The sequence below is a fragment of the Pseudophryne corroboree genome, chromosome 3, assembly GCF_028390025.1.
Source record: "Pseudophryne corroboree isolate aPseCor3 chromosome 3, aPseCor3.hap2, whole genome shotgun sequence".
Taxonomy (NCBI): Eukaryota; Metazoa; Chordata; class Amphibia; order Anura; family Myobatrachidae; genus Pseudophryne; species Pseudophryne corroboree.
Genome location: NC_086446.1, coordinates 454825896 through 454844612, shown reverse-complemented (window position 1 = coordinate 454844612; position 18717 = coordinate 454825896). Strand labels below are relative to the sequence as shown.

The following is an 18717-nucleotide window of genomic DNA, read 5'->3' as shown; positions in this document are numbered from 1 at the left end:
CATTGCTACCCCACCTCCGATTTTTCCAATTCTGTCCTTCCTAAATAAAGTATATCCCGGTATAGCTATGTCCCAGTCATGATTTTCATTGCACCATGACTCTGTAATTGCCACAATGTCTAGATCATCCCTTGTCATTATTGCAGTTAGTTCTGGGATTTTATTACCTAAGCTCCTAGCATTTGCACACATAGCTTTTAGAGTTTTGTTTGTGCTTTTTCTGTTCCTAGCTATGTTCTTCTCTCTGCCTATTTTTTATTTGGTTTTGATCTGAATTATCTTCTGTTGCTGTGGATATGCTTCCTATTCCCTTTGCCTGCAGAAACAATACCTCTGTGTTGGGGGAGCAGATTTCTTTATTCCGGTTTGGTTCACTGCCCCCCTTTGTTAGTTTAAATAGTTCTTGATGAAGCATCCAAACTGTTCAGTTAGTATTCTTGTTCCCCTTGAAGATGGGTGCAGGCTGTCACTTTTGTATAAGCTCCTATCTTGCCAGATGGTGTGACTGTGGCCTATAAATCCAAATCTCTCCTCATTGCACCATGTTTTTAGCCAAACATTGAAGTTTCTGATGCAATGAGTTCTGTCTTCCCCTCTGTGTACTAGCAATACTTCTGAAAAAGATAGTGGTTGCCACCTGCTTCAGAGCAGTCCCTAACTTCCTAAATTCATCTTTTACGGCCATGAGTTCAGCATTTGCCAGGTCATTTGTCCCTAGGTGGACAATGACATCCACCTCCCCATCTTTTCTTGCTGCCTTTACAATTCTTAGCATGCGCTCTTTATCCCTTGGAGCTGTGGCTCCAGGTAAGCACCTTACTTGTTTCACTACTTCATTTGCATTTCCCAGATGTATTCCTCTAATAATGGAATCTCCCAAGAGAAGTGCAGTCCTTTTTGGAGATGCAATTTTCCTGTTCCATTTCCTGTTCCTATAGTTGGTAGAAGTCCCCATATCCTCCTGTTCTGTAATGCCTCTATCAGTTGTATCTTCCAGCCCTGCAAGAGTAGCATACGAGTTTTGCAGTGTCACCGCTTGCGGGAGGTGTCTGTGTCCCTCTGGAAATCTCTGCCCTTGAGAGCCCACAGTAGTCTAGGCAGAATGTCTTCTGGTGGCTCTCTGAGGCAGTGGAGGCTTCAAAGACACAGGCATCCTACAAATCTCATCATGCAGTTTTGCTATCTCCTCCTTCAGCAGAGAAAATTGCTCACAGATTGGACAGCAGCCGAGTCTCCACGCTGCCTCTTTCCAAACAAATTCTTTACATCCATTGCACTGCACAGGGCCAAACATTGTATCAGATGTTAATGGTATTGCAAATCTTTGTGTCACTTGGTGTATTATAAAACTCACCTTTTGCTGTATTCTAACTCACCTGCTGCTGTTTCAAACTCCCTTAAGCCAAGCCTCACTTTATAATGCAAGCCTCTCACAATGAGCCTATGGCGTACTACGTAGGACTACCCTAGGTAGAATAGTCTACCCCTAGAAGAGATGACACAAAATGGGGTGATTGCAGTGTCCTAATGCTCTAAGCAGGTTCCCAACAAAACCATCGGGTCCATTTTATTTTTTATCCCATCACAAGTGTACCAGATGAGTCAGCCATGTTGGGCATACTACGAAGGTGACACTGTGGGAGATGAGCCAAATGCATATATGGGAAAACTGACATGGGTATAGTAGTATGCTATACCCTGCACGGAAAGATCCACATGAAGTACACACTGCCCACAGAGGAACTATTCGAGGTTGCTGCTGGAAAGGTGTGCAATCAGTGGAGGTACACATTACAGGAAAAGCACACAGTGGGGTGGAAGTATGCTGTAAGAAGAAAAAAGAACACATTTGTAGGAACCAACAGACAGAGGAAACTGTAATAACATTATTTTGAGAAAATTATAAATGTCCTGGCTTCATGGGAGCAGTGCGGGTGGGTGTGAGAATGTGGGGAGCACACTAATGTCAAATGGACATGGCCCTGCTGAGCCTGGTCCTGGTGCTCACCCCCTCCGTTCCCTGCTCAGCTTGAGGAGTAGGCCTGGAGGCAGTCATGGGGGTATATTCATTTGTCGGAATGGATCCGACCTGGGCTATTCAATGACATCTCAATTTGACTTAAAAAAAAAAAAATCGAATTGAGATGCGGGGGGAAAGACGGGGGAGAGAAGCGCTCTCCCCCGTCCCCCCAGTCTCTCTGCCTCTCCCGTCTTGCTTGCTGGAGCCGGGTGGCCGCTGCTGTGAGCGGTGGCTGTGACATCCTCCAGCGCTGCTCACCCGGTCCCCGCCTCTGATCTGCCCGTCCCCGCTCTGCTCTCCAGTCTCCGGCGCTGCTCTCCCCATCTCGCTTCGACTTTTTTTAAAGTTGAATTGAGATGGTCGAAAAGGGGGCCAAAAACCTGTCTGTTTTGGCCCCATTTTCGACACAAGTACGTGGATCGGCAGCTATTCCGCCGATCCACGTGCTTTTTGACAAGTCGAATTCATCGACTTGTCTAAAAATTTGGGGTTTGATTGAATAGGTCGGAACCCCTTCAGACCTAAAAAAGTTGAAAACTGCTGTATTTTCGACAGACGGCAGCTTTCGACTTCAATTGAATATTCCCCATGATGTTCTCAGACAAAGGAGTAGTAGGCATTGGTCCTGGTGTTTTCAGGCAGAGGTGAGGAAAGGCCACATAATGATTCTGAGCTGCAGTGTTTTCGGAACTAGTTTAATTAGAGATTCTAGCGTAATCCAAAATCCAAATCCAGTTCAAACTCTGGTTCTAACTTCATTCTTAAAATACATCCTTAACAAATGCTTATTTCACATACAGTACTTCACTAGTTTCTCTAGTATACATATTTAATTATTTTTATGTAGTACTGTACATATTTTAGGTTTCTGCAGCATATAATTAATGAACGTTTGTTTGAAATATAAACTGCTCCTAATTTGGGGATAATCTTTGATCGCATTGGTTAACATTTTTCAAAAATAAAATAGGTTCTTCTTTTTTATTAATTTTTTAGAAATCACCTCTGAGTTTGACAGGATGTGATTGGTTTGTACTTCATCTCTCCAAATTATGAGGCTTATTCAGGTTGGATCGCAAATCGCGATCCAACCTGAATTATTGCGGGCGCATGTGCATAGCCTGTCGCGCGCATGTGCCCGCACTTTCTGACTGATAGGCAGAGGCGGTTGTGGGGTGGGGAGCAATGCTCTGTTTTCAGGGCGGAGATGGACAAACGGGGGGGGGGTCAAGGGCATGTTGGGGGTGTGATCGCTGCAGATGCGTTATGTCTCGCACAGCCCCCGCCATCAGGAACATGGCAGCGGGCCTCCTGCGGGCGCAGCTAAGCTGCACCTGTAGGAGGCATCCCTAATTCCTGCGTTGCAGCAATTTCTGCTTCATCAAGGGGTCGAGGCGGCGGTCAGCATGCTGGGCGGCCTTGCCCTGCGACGGGCGGCCCCCAGCATGCTAGCATTAGCAGAATTTGCAATCCTTACTAAAATAGGCCCTATATCTGTCTCCATGCTTTGATAAATACCCCCTTTTGTGTTAGAAGATCAGTTCTGTACTCTTTATTGATGGCAGGTTCTCTCATATTCTGTTTTATCCTCATACAGCCTTGGCCAATTGATGGAGGTGTGAATTTGGCTCCAGCTCCACCACAAAGGGATTTGCTGCTGACAGGGTGAGTGCCTTGTTAGGAATATCATGAAATGGCATGTATATGCTGCTGAATCTTCTAAAGGCTTAACCAACTTTTCTGCATTTTTGGTTAATATCTGCAAACTTTTGGATCTTGTGTCTTTATTTACCATAATATTGGAGAGATCTGTGCTTTTCTATACTGTTTATATTATTGTTATATGATCATACAATAACTAGGCTACTAAGGAGGACCACAGTTTGTTTGAAAGAGGAGACTCCCCACTACTGTTATAAAGTGTTAGTGGGGATAAAATGTGATAGGTGCATGGCTAGTCAGTCCAAGCAATTACAGGATTTAATGGGTTGGATGACCAAATCGTTTGCTACTAAGGAGGAGTTAATGCAGTTTCATGGGTCAAAAAGATTTGGGGGCCTAATTCAGATGTGGTCATAGATGTGCTAAATTTAGCACGTTTACGATCATTTTCTCAGACATGCAGGGGGACCCCCAGCACAGGGCTAGTCCGCCCCACATGTCTGGCTCTGCCACCCCCATCCCTCCTGCACTGGTGCAAAAGCATTGCACGGCGGCGATGCTTTTGCACCCGGTGAGTAGCTCCCTGCCTGCGCAGCTCCTGCGCTCTGGCAGGGAGCTTTCTGCCATGACATGGATCACAGCGGCTGCGTGTGACGTCACACAGCCGCCGCAGCCCGCCCCCCCAACGGATCGGACACACCTCCGTTGTCTGGAACCGCGCCCCGCCAACAGTGTTCCAACGCCGTTGGCACGCCCCCTCCCGCCCCACGACCTGAATTTTTTTTGGGAGTGCACTCGCGCAGTGTGTGACTGCGCATGGGCATCACGGGAGCTCAGTGAGATGCTAAAAGCATCTCTGGGCCGCGATTGCCTCTGCCTGATTGACGGGAAGAGGCGATCGCAGACCAAAGATGCTATTAGCATCTCACTGGGCTCCCAGGGTGCGCATGCACAGTACACCCGCTGCACGAGCGCACTCCACGAAAAAATTCAGACTGCGATCACTGCCGATGCAGTCTGAATTACCCCCAAGATCTCAAACAAGTTTGAATTTTGATGATGAATCAAGGTTCCGTAATGGAAGAAACACAAAGCGTTTCTATTGCAGAGTCTGGTGAGATTCAAGAGGACATTAGATTTGTTTTAATTTGGATCTGTTATATTGTTTATTGAAGAATATATACAAAACTATGAATTAAGAGTCTGTGGAAAAATGTGATGAGCAGGACTGCTTGTTGGAGGACAGAACAAAGAAAAGCAGAGTTTTTTTTTTCTCCCATACATAAGGTTTTGAGGGAGATTATGTCTAAAGCCCAGTACCCACGGGCCGATGCAGGAGAGATGTGTGCTGAGCGAACCGCTGGGCGGAAAGGCATGTAAACGCTCTATTAGCGGTCTTCGTTCTGGGTGTAGACAATGGAGAAATAGACTTCCTCAGCAGACACGATCTCCATCCAGGAGAGTGGGGTCTTCATCAAGAAGTTTTCACAGAAGTGACAAGTCTTTGGGGAATTCCTCAATTAGACATGATGGCGTCCCGCCTCAACATGAAACTTCAAGGATATTGTTCCAGGTCAAGGGACCCTCGGGCAATAGCAGTGGACGCCCTCGTGATACCATGGATGTATCAGTCGGTCTATGTGTTCCCTCCACTTTCACTCTTTCCGAAGGTGATAAGCATAAGAAGAACAAAGGTTCAGGCGACCCTCTTTGTTCCGGTCTAGCCAAGGAGGGCTTGGTATCCAGATCTACAAGACTTACTCATAGAAGATCCCTGGCCTCTTCCTCTCCGAGAGGACCTGTTACAGCAAGGACCGGGCGTGTTTCAAGACTTACCGCGGCTGCGTTTGACGGAAGGGCGGTTGAACGGCATATCCTAGCCCGAAAGGGTATTTTCCGGGGAAGTCATTCCCACATTGCTTCAGGCTTGGAAAGGAGTAACGGCGAAGCTTTACCACCGTATTTGGAGGAAGTATGTGTCTTGGTGTGAATCCAAGAAGGCTCCTACGGAAGTATTTCAGCTGGGTCGTTTTCTCCATTTTTTGCAAGCAGGTGTGGATCCAGGCCTAAAGTTAGGCTCCATTAAAGTGCAGATTTCGGCCTTATCAATTTTCTTTCAAAAAGAATTGGCCACCCTTCCAGAAGTTCAGACTTTCGTGAAAGGAGTGCTGCACATCCAACCTCCATTTGTGCCCCCAGTGGCACCATGGGTCCTTAATGTGGTGTTGCAGTTTCTTATGTCACACTGGTTGGAACCTTTACGAAAGGTTGATTTAAAATTTCTCACTTGGAAAGTGGTCATTCTGTTGGCCCTGGCGTCCGCAAGGCGGGGATCGGTATTAGCGGCTTTGTCTCACAAGAGCCCCTATTTGATCTTCCATGTGGATAGAGCGGATTTGAGAACTCGGGAACAAGTTCTGCCGAAAGTGGTTTCTGCTTTTCACATGAACCAACCTATTGTGGTGCCTGTGGCTACTGAAGCTTTGGCTGATTCTAAGTCTCTCGATGTCGTCAGAGCTTTGAATGGCTCAGATTGGGGAAACAGTGGCTCTGTTTATCCTGTATGCTCCCAACAGAATTGGGGCCCCTGCTTCTAAGCAGACTGTTGCACGCTGGAGCTGGGATACGATTCGGCATGCTCATTCTACGGCTGGATGGCCGTTACCGAAGTCGGTGAAGGCCCATTCTACCAGGAAGGTGGGCTCTTCTTGGGCGGATGTCCGAGGGGTCTCTGCGGATCATCTTTGCCGAGCAGCTACTTGGTCGGGTTCAAACACTTTTGCTAAGTTCTGCAAGTTTGATACCCTAGCTGATGAGGAACTCATGTTTGTTCAATCGGTGCTGAAGAGTCGTCTGCACTCTCCCGCCCGGTCTGGAGCTTTGGTATAAATTCTATGGTCCTTTTGGAGTTCCCAGCATCCTCTAGGACGTATGAGAAAATAGGATTTTAATACCTACTGGTAAATCCTTTTCTCTTAGTCCGTAGAGGATGCTGGGCGCCCGTCCCAGTGCGTACTGTATCTGCAACTATTGGTGGTTACACTCAGGTGGTGTTTCTTTTCAGTCAAGTCTGTTGCTGAAGTTTTTCATACCATGGCATGTGGTATGCTATTGTTGGTTGTGTTTACACACAGGTTGTGTTACATTTTCGGTCAGCATATTGCTGTATATTTTTCATGCCATCGGCTGGTGGTGTTTTGAATGCCACGTTCTGCGGCATGTTCGAGGTATGAGCTGGTATGACACTCACCGTGTTTAAACAATAAATTCTTTCCTCGAAATGTCCGTCTCCCTGGGCACAGTTCTCTAACTGGAGTCTGGAGGAGGGGCATAGAGGGAGGAGCCAGTTCACACCCATTCAAAGTCTTATAGTGTGCCCATGTCTCCTGCGAATCCCGTCTATACCCCATGGTCTTTTTGGAGTTCCCAGCATCCTCTACGGACTAAGAGAAAAGGATATACCGGTAGGTATTAAAATCCTATTATTAACAGTTGTAAAGCGCAGCAAATTCCGTTGCGCTTTACAATTGTATGTATCCGATGAATGACTAACCGTTTCTAAACTGGTGCGTTATACCTCGAGTAGATGGTGACAGAGGTTGTCTTAAAGACTACCATCCTTTTTGAAGATGGGGCAGTATTAAAGGATAGCATGGATAAACGCAAGGAGAGTTCTTTGAAGAAATTGCATAGTTCTGCGGCAGTGTCTCTGAAATCAGGTGTGACTATAGCCGCTGTCTCTAGAGCATGAGTCTTCAACCTGCAGCCCTCCAGCTGCTTTGGAACTACACATCCCAGCATGCCCTACCTTAGTTTTAGCATGCCTTAACAGCAAAACTGTGGCAGGGCATGCTGGGATGTGTAGTTCCACAGCAGCTGGAGGGACGCAGGTTGAAGACCCATGCTCTAGAGCATTAAGAATTTGAGGTTCTTCTATGAGTTAAGATTTAGAAGAGAGAATTTCAAAAGATTATTTACCAAGGAGTCTAACTATAATTCAGAAGGCTATTGAATATTTGTATGAAACTTCACTTGTTTGTTCTACTATTCTCTGTAAAATCTATGTCAGCTGGAGTGATGGCAAGAAGAGCTCTATGGTTGTGTCTATGGGCATCAGATATACTTTCTAAAAACAAGCTGGTTTCTCTGCCTTATGAAGGATCTCTACTATTCGGCAATACATTGGAGGCAATCATACAGAAGATGACAGGAGGTAAATCGGTGAGGTTACTACAGGACAGACGGAGTAGATATCCATTTTCATCTTCTATTCAGTTTAAAGAAGCTAAACGTTGTAGACCAGGATGTCAATATGGTAATGGATATCAAGCAGGTCTGACAAGGCAGTCCTTTCAGACAAGCCTACAGGAGGGGTGGCTGAAGATCATGAGTACGACGATTTTCACGCAGCCAAACCTCTAGGGGGCAGGCTTCTGAAATTTACCAGACAATGGGAAAAATTATTCAAGACAGATGGGTCATCAATGTAATTTCCCAAGGTTATCGTATAGAATTTCTGGAGGTTCTAAGAGTGAACAAGTTTGTAAGATCAGAAGTTCCAGTGGTGGCCTAAGAGATAAGGGCACAAGAGTACAGCTTGCGCAAGTAGATCACATCAGGGGTAGCAAAAATTGTTCCATAATCTGAAGAAAGAAAAGTTTGTACACTCTGATGTTCATGGTAAAGAAAGAATAGGGTGGATTCCAGACAACCCTGGGCCTCAAAAACTTGTGAAGATAAAGTTTCACATGGAAACTCTGAAATCTATCCTGGCAGGCATCCTAGGGGTAAATTGACTAAGGTGGGAGATTTTTTAGAACTGGTGATGTTGCCCATGGCAACCAATCAGATTCTACTTACCATTTATCTAGCTGCTTCTAGCAGATAATAGATATAAACTAATTGGTTGCTATGGGGAACATCACCAGTTCTAAAAATCTCCCACCTTAGTAAATTTACCCTCTAGCGTCAATAGATCTAAGAGAAGACTATTTCCACATACCCGTATACAGGTAACAGAAGCAATTTCTAAGATTCTAGGGAGACATCTACAGTTCACTTGTCTTCCTTTTGGCCTGGCGACTTCTCCAAGAATGTTTACAAAGGTTCTGGTGACTCTCGTATCACATCTAAGGCAACAAGAGGTCGCAATTTGGCCATACCTAGACGACATGTTAATTGCAGGTGAAGCCTGCTGTGGACAAAACATTGGAATTCCTTCATTCTTTTTGTTGGGTAATAAACTGGGAGAATAGTGAATTGAATCTGGTGCAACAAATACAGTTCCTGGGTGTGCGAGTAGACACTCAGTGATATGTTAATTCTCTGTCAGGAAAGATGCAAAAAGATCCAAGATACAGCTGTGTTAGTGCAAGCAACAAGATATCATTACAGACAGGACTTTGTCTACTGGGATTGATGCCCTCAACTATAGATATAATCCCTTGGGCAAGATGGGAGATAAGAACTCTACAATGGGCCTTACTGGACTACAGCAGAAAGTGGACTCCATTGAGTTACTATATCAAGTTACTTCCGGAGGCAAGAGACTCCCTATCCTTGTGCATAAATACAGAACTAAAGTTCAGGATGAAATTACTGTCAGAACCCCAATATGTGGTATTAACAACTGATGTGATGCAATAAAGATATTTCAAGAACGATTAAGAGGAAAGCATTTAAAGGTGTTTTCAGACAATGTGACAGTTGTGACTTATTTAAATCACCAAGGATGTACAAAAAGTTGTGTTGATGGAAGAAGTAACAAAAATTCTACAGTGGGCAGAAGGAAACCTCAAGTCTGTCAGCACTACCAGGGAAATGTCACAGCGGACTTCCTCAGCAGACATCTGGTATTGCCGGGAGAATAGGAATTGGATTCAGATATTTCAGGAGATAGTCGGAAGATTTGGTCAGCCACAATAGATTTGATGGATTGGATGTCTTTTCCCTGGTTTGGAACTTCAAACTGGCATATGTGTTCCCACCGTTTCCTATATCTCGCATATTACAGTAGATCAGGGAAGAGTGAGTGGAAGTAATAGTAATCTTGTCTTACTGGCCAAATAGGGTATGGTTCCCAAGCGTACTGAGGATTGGCGGTGGAGGATCCGTGGATTCTGCCGATCACACCTCATTTATTACATTAGGGTCCAGTATTGCATCCAAATCTACATCAACTTTGATTGACGGCTTGGAAGTTGAACGGAAGATGTTAAGACTAAAAGGGCTATCTGGACAAGTAATTGAATTCCTGTTACAAGCAAGAAAGAAAGTCTTTCAAGATTTATTATAAGATCTGGAGAACGTTTATTCTGTGGTCCAATCCTAAATTCAATGTGATGGAGGCTCAAATATTGCAATTTCTGTATGATTGATTTGCAAAGGGTTTAGCAACATCTACTATTAAGGTAGAGATAGCAGCATTAAGTGTGTTATTGGAAAAAAAGTTGCCAGATAATGAGCTCGTTAAAATGTTCTGTGAAATGAGGTAAAGAGTTCGGCCTTGAATAAAATCAATTCTAGGTCCATGGGATCTAAATATGATCCTGAATACATTAATGCTGTCGCCATTTGAGCCATTGCAAGAGATTCTGTTGAAACTGCTTACCTGGAAGGTGGTGTTCTTAACTGCTATTCGTTCAGCCAGAAGAATTAGTGAGTTACAAGCGCTATGAGCAGAAGAACTCTATTTGAAAATTCTACCAGATAAAGTAATTCTCAGAACAAACCCAACCCTTTTACCAAAAGTGGTCTCATTTCACATAAATCAGGAAATTATTCTACTTTCTTTTTTCCCAGCATCCAGAACATGGAAGAAAAACTGCTTTTGAATGTATTACAAGCAATTTCTATTTACCTGGATAAGAGCGATGGAATTCTGGAGAACAAAGTATCTGTTTTGCATACAGGAGCAAAGAAGGGTGAAGCACCCACAAAGCTGATTATTGCAAGATGAATTAAAGTATTACTCATGTTTGTGTATGTGAAGAATGGTCATGAAGTTCCAGAGAAGTTGAAGGTACACTTAACCAGGGCAGTTGCAACTTCATGGGCTAGGAAGGCTCAAGTGTCGGCAAAGAACATTTGTGCATCAGAAACATGGTTATCGGTTCATACCTTCTCGAATCACTATGTCTTGGACGTCTCAGGCGCCCACTTTGGTAGCCATGTCCTTAAAGGGGCAGGTGCATAAATAAATATGACTATTAAGCAAGTGTAACGCCTAGCTGTTGTTTACTCATCACTCCCTAAATGTGTATTGTTTTGGTATATCCCAGAGTAATGGCTGCCATGAAGTAGCGAAGAAGAAAATAGCAAATTATACATACCGATTAATTTCATTTCTTCAAGTTACTTCATGGCAGCACATAGTATTCCCTCCCTTGTGGTGTTTTTTCTTAGGAATCAGGGGTGAGTAGACAGTCAAAATACTAATGAAGGAGGGTAGGAGTATACCTGGTGGGCAATCCTTCAGGAAAAAACTTTCTTTCTAAAACTAGGATGGATGGGATGTAACCCAGAGTAATGGCTGCCATAAAGTAACTCAAAGAAATTAAATTATCACGAAGTATAATTTGCTATTTTCCGTAGAGCAGGGTTGCATTGTGCCAGGTGTTCACCAAATCCAAGTACTAAAGAGCCCTGTCATTTGAAAATGTATGGTAGCCAGTGTGGGGGAGAATTATATAATGGAAAGATCCACTTATATACAGCATGGTAGTAGATGGCACTCCAGGGACTGTACACAAAGTGACTAAAAGCCAATAAGTTGATCTGACGTTCTTTTGAGAAAGGTCTAATAAGAGAACGAAGTGTCAAATACATAATTTATTTTTTTATTCCCCCCCCCATTGCTGTGGTGCTTATGGTATATCCAGCAGATGAGCCCCACTTGTTTTACACTGCATATTGGTTAATATATATCTCTACCTCCTCCTTAGGCATGAGGATGGCACTGTGCGTTTCTGGGATGCCTCTGGGATTTGCCTCCAGCTGATGTACAAAATGAGCACAGTGGGAGTCTTTCAGACCGACACGGATCCCAATGAAAACCTTAACTCTCATGGTGAGGAAGAGTGGCCTCCACTGAGGAAAGTGAGTGCTAAAGTTTTGATTTATTTTCTTTACTTTACTTATTTCTACCCCTGAAAACACACCTAACATGTAAAATAAAATCTGTACAGCTTTTATACATTGCATGTTATCCTCCATACCAGTCTCCATCTTTTGTCTGTTCTCAGGGTCGGCCTGAGACTTATTTTTTTTGGTAAGCGAATATGGCCCAGATTTATCAAGCTTTGGAGAGTGATAAATTGCACAGTGATGAATTGCACGGTGATAAAGCACCAGCCAATCAGCTCCTAACGGTCATGTTACAGGCTGTGTTTGACACATGGCAGTTAGGTGCTGATTGGTGTGTACTTTATCACCATGCAATTTATCACTCTCCAAGGCTTGATAAATCTGGGCATATATATGTTGGCGCCCCTTCGTGGAATATAATGGGGCATGGCTTCATGGGAAAGGAGCGTTTCCACAGAATAGTCCATTCACATTAAACTGTGCAGTTGTGTCCGTTAGTCACATTACACCAGACCGTAGTATCTGCTACTCACATTATACCACACAGTGGTACTCTTCATACGTGTTACACCACAGAGCCTCTTATACACGTTACGCCACAGCAGAGCACTTTTTACACATTATGCCATGGTAGAACCCTTTAAACGTTACGCCACAGTACAATCAAAGGCTTACTGCCCCAACTACCAGACATCACCGGTCAGCCACTCCCGCTCTGCAATATAAAACGATTCCCAGCTTCTGCACTCTGTCCCTTCTGTGGATCTCTGCATCCTAACAAAGTCAGAGCAATTACCTAGTCATGTCCCTGATGCCCCCAGCATCTTCTGTCAATCTTCAGGGGGGAATTGGTGTCTCCAGCCCTTGGCGCAGGTGCCAGAGCCCTGGCTTCTGAGTTTTACATCACCTGCTCAGCTCCTCCCTCCCGGCAGAGGCCCAGAGCCTACTCTGCGCCTCCCCTGATAACATTGGCTCGGATTTAGAGGGGTTGGCAGCTGCTTGACGTCGGGGTCTATGCATATACCCCCCACACCACCAATATGCTGTCTGTGTATGTATGTATATGTGTGTGTGTGTGTGTGTGTGTGTGTGTGTGTGTGTATGTATGTTCACTGTGGGTGCAGGGTCAGCAATAGTCAATATGTAAAAATCTAAACAGTCCTCTTCCTGGAGCTTGCAGGGATAAACCAGCACACCTTCAACATAGCCATACACTTATTTAATCATCCTGTTAGCAGCATAAACATATAGCAGCATGTATATAGTCATAAACCTGACTCAGGGTAAACATCATATACTTGCATCATGTCATAGTCAGTGCCGGTAGCTGTGCTCTGAACCCTCTTTGCTACAGCATTTCAGCATGTCCCAACAGCTGTTTTGTGCCTCCTTCCTCAGGGGACTGTGTGTGTGTATGTATGTGTGTGTGTGTGTATGTATATATATATATATATATATATATATATATATATATATATACACGCGCACACACACATCTATCCCCGCCACCACACCATTATACTGTTTATATACACCCCTCCTGTATATACACACATTTCCCCATATACATATAAATACCCCTTCTATATATACACATGACTACCATTATACATGTATACACCCCTCCTATACATGCACATACCATCATACGCAGATATACACCCTAATTTACATACATAATGTCTCATGTATACACACATTCCCCATCCCAATATATCTATATACAGCCTCCTGTATAATATATACCCTGGGGATAGAGCTTGTGACTGCCGCATGCAGGATTTCTACAACAGCAGACCGCTGGTAAACTAAGGCTGCTGCTTCAGCTTCCATATAGGCTGCTGTGGTGATTAAGCTTGGGGACCCCCTCTCCTCCTGCAGTTACCGCCAGTGGGCCTGGGAGAGCAGGTAAAAGACAGGAGAAAGATCTGCAGCTAGGCTACCTCTAGCATGGCTGTGGGCAGTAATGACTGCAGTAGCGCTCTCATCAGTCTGGCACTCTACGCAGCTGCGTACCCAGCATATGCATCGGGCTGGCCCTGTCTGTTCTCTACATCCAAGTTGTGCAACTGTTGTATATTTTTCTTCTCTTTGGCACCTTACAGGTGGGCTCTTTTGACCCGTACAGTGATGATCCCCGTCTGGGAATTCAGAAGATTTACCTGTGTAAATTCAGTGGCTACTTGTCTGTTGCTGGAACTGCTGGACAGGTCAGTGATTTTAAACACTATCCACATTGGTTGTTTTGCTTGTCTATTTTAATACTGACAATTCTACAACGATTCTACAACAAGGGATCAGTTAGTCAGGAAGTCTAACTATAAATATGGTGCTCATATAGTTAGACTTCCTGACTAACTGATCCCTTGTTTGATGTGGTTTTCACTTTGTTTTTATTTTCACCGTAATTTAAACCCTCTTCTAAATGTTTTATTGTCTCTCAAACTCTTGAAAACTAAAGATTCTTGTCCTGGAGCTGAATGACGAGGCAGCACAACAAGTGGTAGAGCAAACCCTGGTTGACCTGTTGCAAGAGCAGGAGTATCGTTGGAAAGGCCATGAGCGACTTTACGCACGATATGACCCAGTGCGTTTTCCACCTGGATTTCAGCCTTTCGCCTTGGTACAGTGTCAACCACCTGCTGCAGTCACTTCCCTGGCACTGCACTCTGAATGGAGGTTATTGGCCTTTGGCACCAGTCATGGCTTTGGAGTATATGATTTTCAGCAGAGGCGTCAAGTGATGGTCAAGTAAGTGCCACAAGATAAAAGTCCAGATGTCCTGTGTGAGGGGAAAAAACTTAAATATTGGTAGACCACATACTGTTTTTTAACAGTTAAATATTGGAAAGCAAAGTTTGTTGTTTGATAATATGCAGTTATTCCTGTCAAATACTATTTTTATGCTTTACATAAAATTATTGTTCTTTTCTTTAATTCCGCTATCACATTTGTATTTACTGTTAAATCCCTCCCTCTGAGACTAGGGACGTCATGTATTAAAGGCCGATCAGAATGTGGTTACCTAATTTAACAATCTTCAAGCTAACCGACATGTCTGCAATTACAGGTGCACACTTCATGCCAGTGACCAGCTAGCACTGGAAGGTCCTTTATCCCGAGTCAAGTCACTGAAGAAATCTCTGCGCCAGTCCTTTAGGCGTATCCGGAGAAGTCAGGTCAATAAGCGAAGGGAAGGAGCTGCAAATAAGGTGAGAGCCAGAGATACATTGGCTACAGGGATGGGTCGACTCCTTTGGGTGGGGAGGTAGATGTACAGTATATGTTTGGGAGGTCTTCTGAATCTCATTGGGGATGTTGTGTTTCAGATTTACTGTCTTTTGGGCCATCTTATGAAATGGGTATTAGTCAGTGTATAGTCCATGCATACTGCGAAAAACTGTTTTAATTCGTGTTGTCTGGTGTTTGTCAGGTGCACGAGGCAAATGCCCGCTTTGAGCAGGAAGCATTGCGGGAGATGGAGTTGGCCCCTGTGCAGCGTAGAATTGAGGCCCGATCAGCTGAAGATTCCTTCACTGGGTTTGTGCGCACACTGTATTTTGCGGACACCTTCCTCCGTGACAGTAAGCTATACATAAGTGGAAATTGAAAAATGCATGTTCTTAACTAATATGTATACATATGATACAAGAGGCTATGGTTTGGAACCCTTCCCCATGATTATTATCATCCTGCCTCTGGGGTCCTCACATCTCTAATGTTTATTAATCAATGAGAGTTGTGTGTGGATATAACATTCATAAAAGCTGAATTATTCTTGTAACAACCCATTAACATAAAGTGGAAATGTTTTTCCACTGTTGCAGGTTGAATTCACTGACAAATGACTGACTTTATATGTCTTCTTCCACGGTGGCACTCTGTATAAAGAACAGCACAAATATCTTTATACCGAGTGCTGCCGTGGAGGAAGCTGTATTTGGACTCCTTCCCTGGAAGTACAGTACCAGCAGAGGGCACCAGCATCATTTTGTTTAAGGTAGGTGTGTGTGTGTGTGTATATGTGTATATATGTATATATATATATATATATATATATATATATATATATATATATATATATATATATATATATATATATATATATATATATATATATTTAATTTCTCTTGCGTCCTAGAGAATGCTGGGGACTCCAAAAGGACCATGGGGGTATAGATGGGATCCGCAGGAGACGTGGGCACACTAAAAGACTTTGACTGGGTGTAAACTGGCTCCTCCCTCTATGCCCCTTCTCCAGACCTCAGTTAGATTCTGTGCCCAGGAGAGACTGGGGACACACTAGGGGAGCTCTACTGAGTTTCTCTGGAAAGTCTTTGTTAGGCTTTTTTTTTTCAGGGAGAACTGCTGGCTACAGGCTCCCTGCTTCGTGGGACTGAGGGGAGAGAAGTCAGACCTACTTCTTCTGAGTTAAGGGCTCTGCTTCTTAGGCTACTGGACACCATTAGCTCCAGAGTGTTCGATCACTTGGTGCGCCTAGCTGCTTGTTCCCGGAGCCACGCCGTCACCCCCCTCACAGAAGCCAGAAGTAAGAAGCCGGGTGAGTATTAGAAGAACAGAAGACTTCAGTGACTGCAGAAGACTTCAGTAACGGAGGTACAGCGCAGCGGTTGCGCTGCGCTCCATGCTCCCACACACACACCAACGGCACTCACAGGGTGCAGGGCGCTGGGGAGGAGCACCCTGGGCAGCAAGTTACTGAGGGTCTTTTGACTGGCAAAAGATGCATATTCGGTGCCCGGGCACCGTGTACGATACCCCCGCAGTATAAAAAAATTCTAATTTAAGCAGGACTACAGCGCGCCAGGAAGGGGCGGGGCTTAGCCGCCCAGCTTACCATCGCCATTTTATCTCTTCACAGCTGCTGCAGAGACGCTGGCCCGGACCTCCACTCTCCCTACAAGTACAAGGGAGCAAAACGAGGGGGCACAGGCAATTTGGTGCTGTATATGTATTTACAGCGCAGCCATCATATATTTATTTAGTAGTATATGGGCGCTGGGGTGTGAGCTGGCATACTCCCTCTGTGTTCTCTCTACAGGCTTCCCTGTGAGTATGTCCCCTTTTGGCCAGTGTGGGTGTGTCGGTACTGCGTGTCGACATGTCTGAGGCTGAGTGTTCCTCCCCGGAGGAAGTTACTGGGGGCGCGGAGAAAGATTTGTGAATGACTGTCGGCACAGCCGACTGCTGATTGGGTAAATATGTTGAGTACATTGAATGCAAAGTGGCATTGTTGTCTAAGAGGCTAGATAAGTCTGATTCTCAGACACAAACATGGAGAAAATCCATGGAGAACGCTTTGTCTCGGGTACAGACCACCTCAGGGTCACAAAAACGTTCATTTACCCAGATGGCAGATACAGATACCGACACAGTCTCTGATTCCAGTGTCGACTTCAAAGAGGCCAGTTTACATCCAAAAGTGGTTAAGAGTATTCAGTACATGATTGTGGCTATTAAAGATGTTTTACATATTTCTGAAGAGCCTCCTGTTCCAGATAAGAGGGTTTGTTTGTATAAGGGAAAAAAGCCTGAGGTGACTTTTTTCCCCCCTCTCATGAACTGAACGCTCTTTGTGAAAAGGCTTGGGAGTCGCCTGACAAAAGGTGGCAGATTCCCAAGAGAATTTTTATGGCATATCCTTTCCCCTCTTTCGACAGGGAGAAATGGGAGTCGTCTCCCAATGTGGACAAGGCTCTGTCCCGACTGTCCAGAATGGTGGCGCATCCGTCTCCTGACACGGCTGCAAGCAGGAGACGACATTGAAGGCCATTTTCGTTACTACTGGTGCACTACTCAGGCCTGCTGTGGCGTCGGCGTGGGTGAGTAGTGCTATTGCTAAGTGGGCTGATAATTTAGCTTCTGACATGGATACCCTTGATAAGGATAACATTCTTTTGACTCTTGGTTATATCAAGGACGCTGCAGATTACCCAAAGGATGCGGCGAGGGATATTGGCCTCTTGGGATCAAGGGCCAATGCCATGGCGGTCTCGGCCACGAGGGCGCTGTGGATTAATCAATGGAAGAAAGCTATGGAAGCTCTCCCTTTTAAAGGTAGTGTCTTGTTTGGTGACGGCCTTGCTGACCTGGTGTCTACCGCTACTGCGGGTAAGTCATCTTTTCTTCCTTATGTTCCCACACAACAGAAAAAGGCGCCCCATTATCAGATGCAGTCCTTTCGGCCTAATAAATACAAAAAAGGAAAGGGCTCGTCCTTCCTCGCTTCAAAGGGTAGAGGAATGGGGAAAAAGGTCGCCTGCTATGTCTGGCGCCCAGGACCAAAAGTCCTCCCCCACCTCTACCAAGTCCACCGCATGACGCTGGGGCTCCGCTGCGGGAGTCCGTGCCGGTGGGGGGCCGTCTCCGAATCTTCAGTCAGGTCTGGTTTCAATCGGCACTGGATCCTTGGGTCTTAGACATAGTGTCCCAAGGGTACAAACTGGAGTTTCAGGAGATGACCCCCCCGCCACTTTTTCAAATCAGCCTTGCCAGTTTCTCTTCCAGAAAGAGAAGTGGTAAATGCTGCGATACAAAAGCTGTGTCAACAGAGGGTCATTGTCCCGGTTCCCTCGTCCCAAAGGGGGGAAGGGTTCTATTCGAGCCTCTTTGTCGTGCCGAATCCGGACGTCTCGGTCAGACCGATTCTGAACCTAAAATCCCTCAATCCATACTTGAAAATTTTCAAGTTCAAGATGGAATCTCTTCGAGCTGTGATCTCCAGCCTAGAAGGGGGGAATTTTATAACGTCAGTCGACATAAAGGATGCCTACTTACACGTCCCGATATATCCTCCTCATCATGCCTTCCTAAGATTTGCGGTGCAGGATTGTCATTACCAATTTCAGACGTTGCCGTTTGGGCTTTCCACGGCCCCGAGGGTCTTCACCAAGGTAATGGTGGAAATGATGGTACTCCTATGCAAGCAG

At 44.9% G+C, this 18717-nt stretch overlaps 1 protein-coding gene across 6 annotated transcripts in view; it reads left to right on the top strand.

Moving 5' to 3' along the window:
- Nucleotides 1–18717, top strand: part of LLGL2 (LLGL scribble cell polarity complex component 2) — a 153002-nt gene that overhangs the window by 94566 nt on the left and 39719 nt on the right. For all 6 annotated transcript variants that reach the window (XM_063960613.1, XM_063960612.1, XM_063960610.1 and 3 more), the window contains exons 12-17: nt 3618–3685; nt 11626–11779; nt 13873–13977; nt 14229–14518; nt 14838–14979; nt 15201–15351. In XM_063960613.1, coding sequence (XP_063816683.1) covers nt 3618–3685; nt 11626–11779; nt 13873–13977; nt 14229–14518; nt 14838–14979; nt 15201–15351 — 910 coding nt within the window. The remainder of the gene's footprint in view (nt 1–3617; nt 3686–11625; nt 11780–13872; nt 13978–14228; nt 14519–14837; nt 14980–15200; nt 15352–18717) is intronic.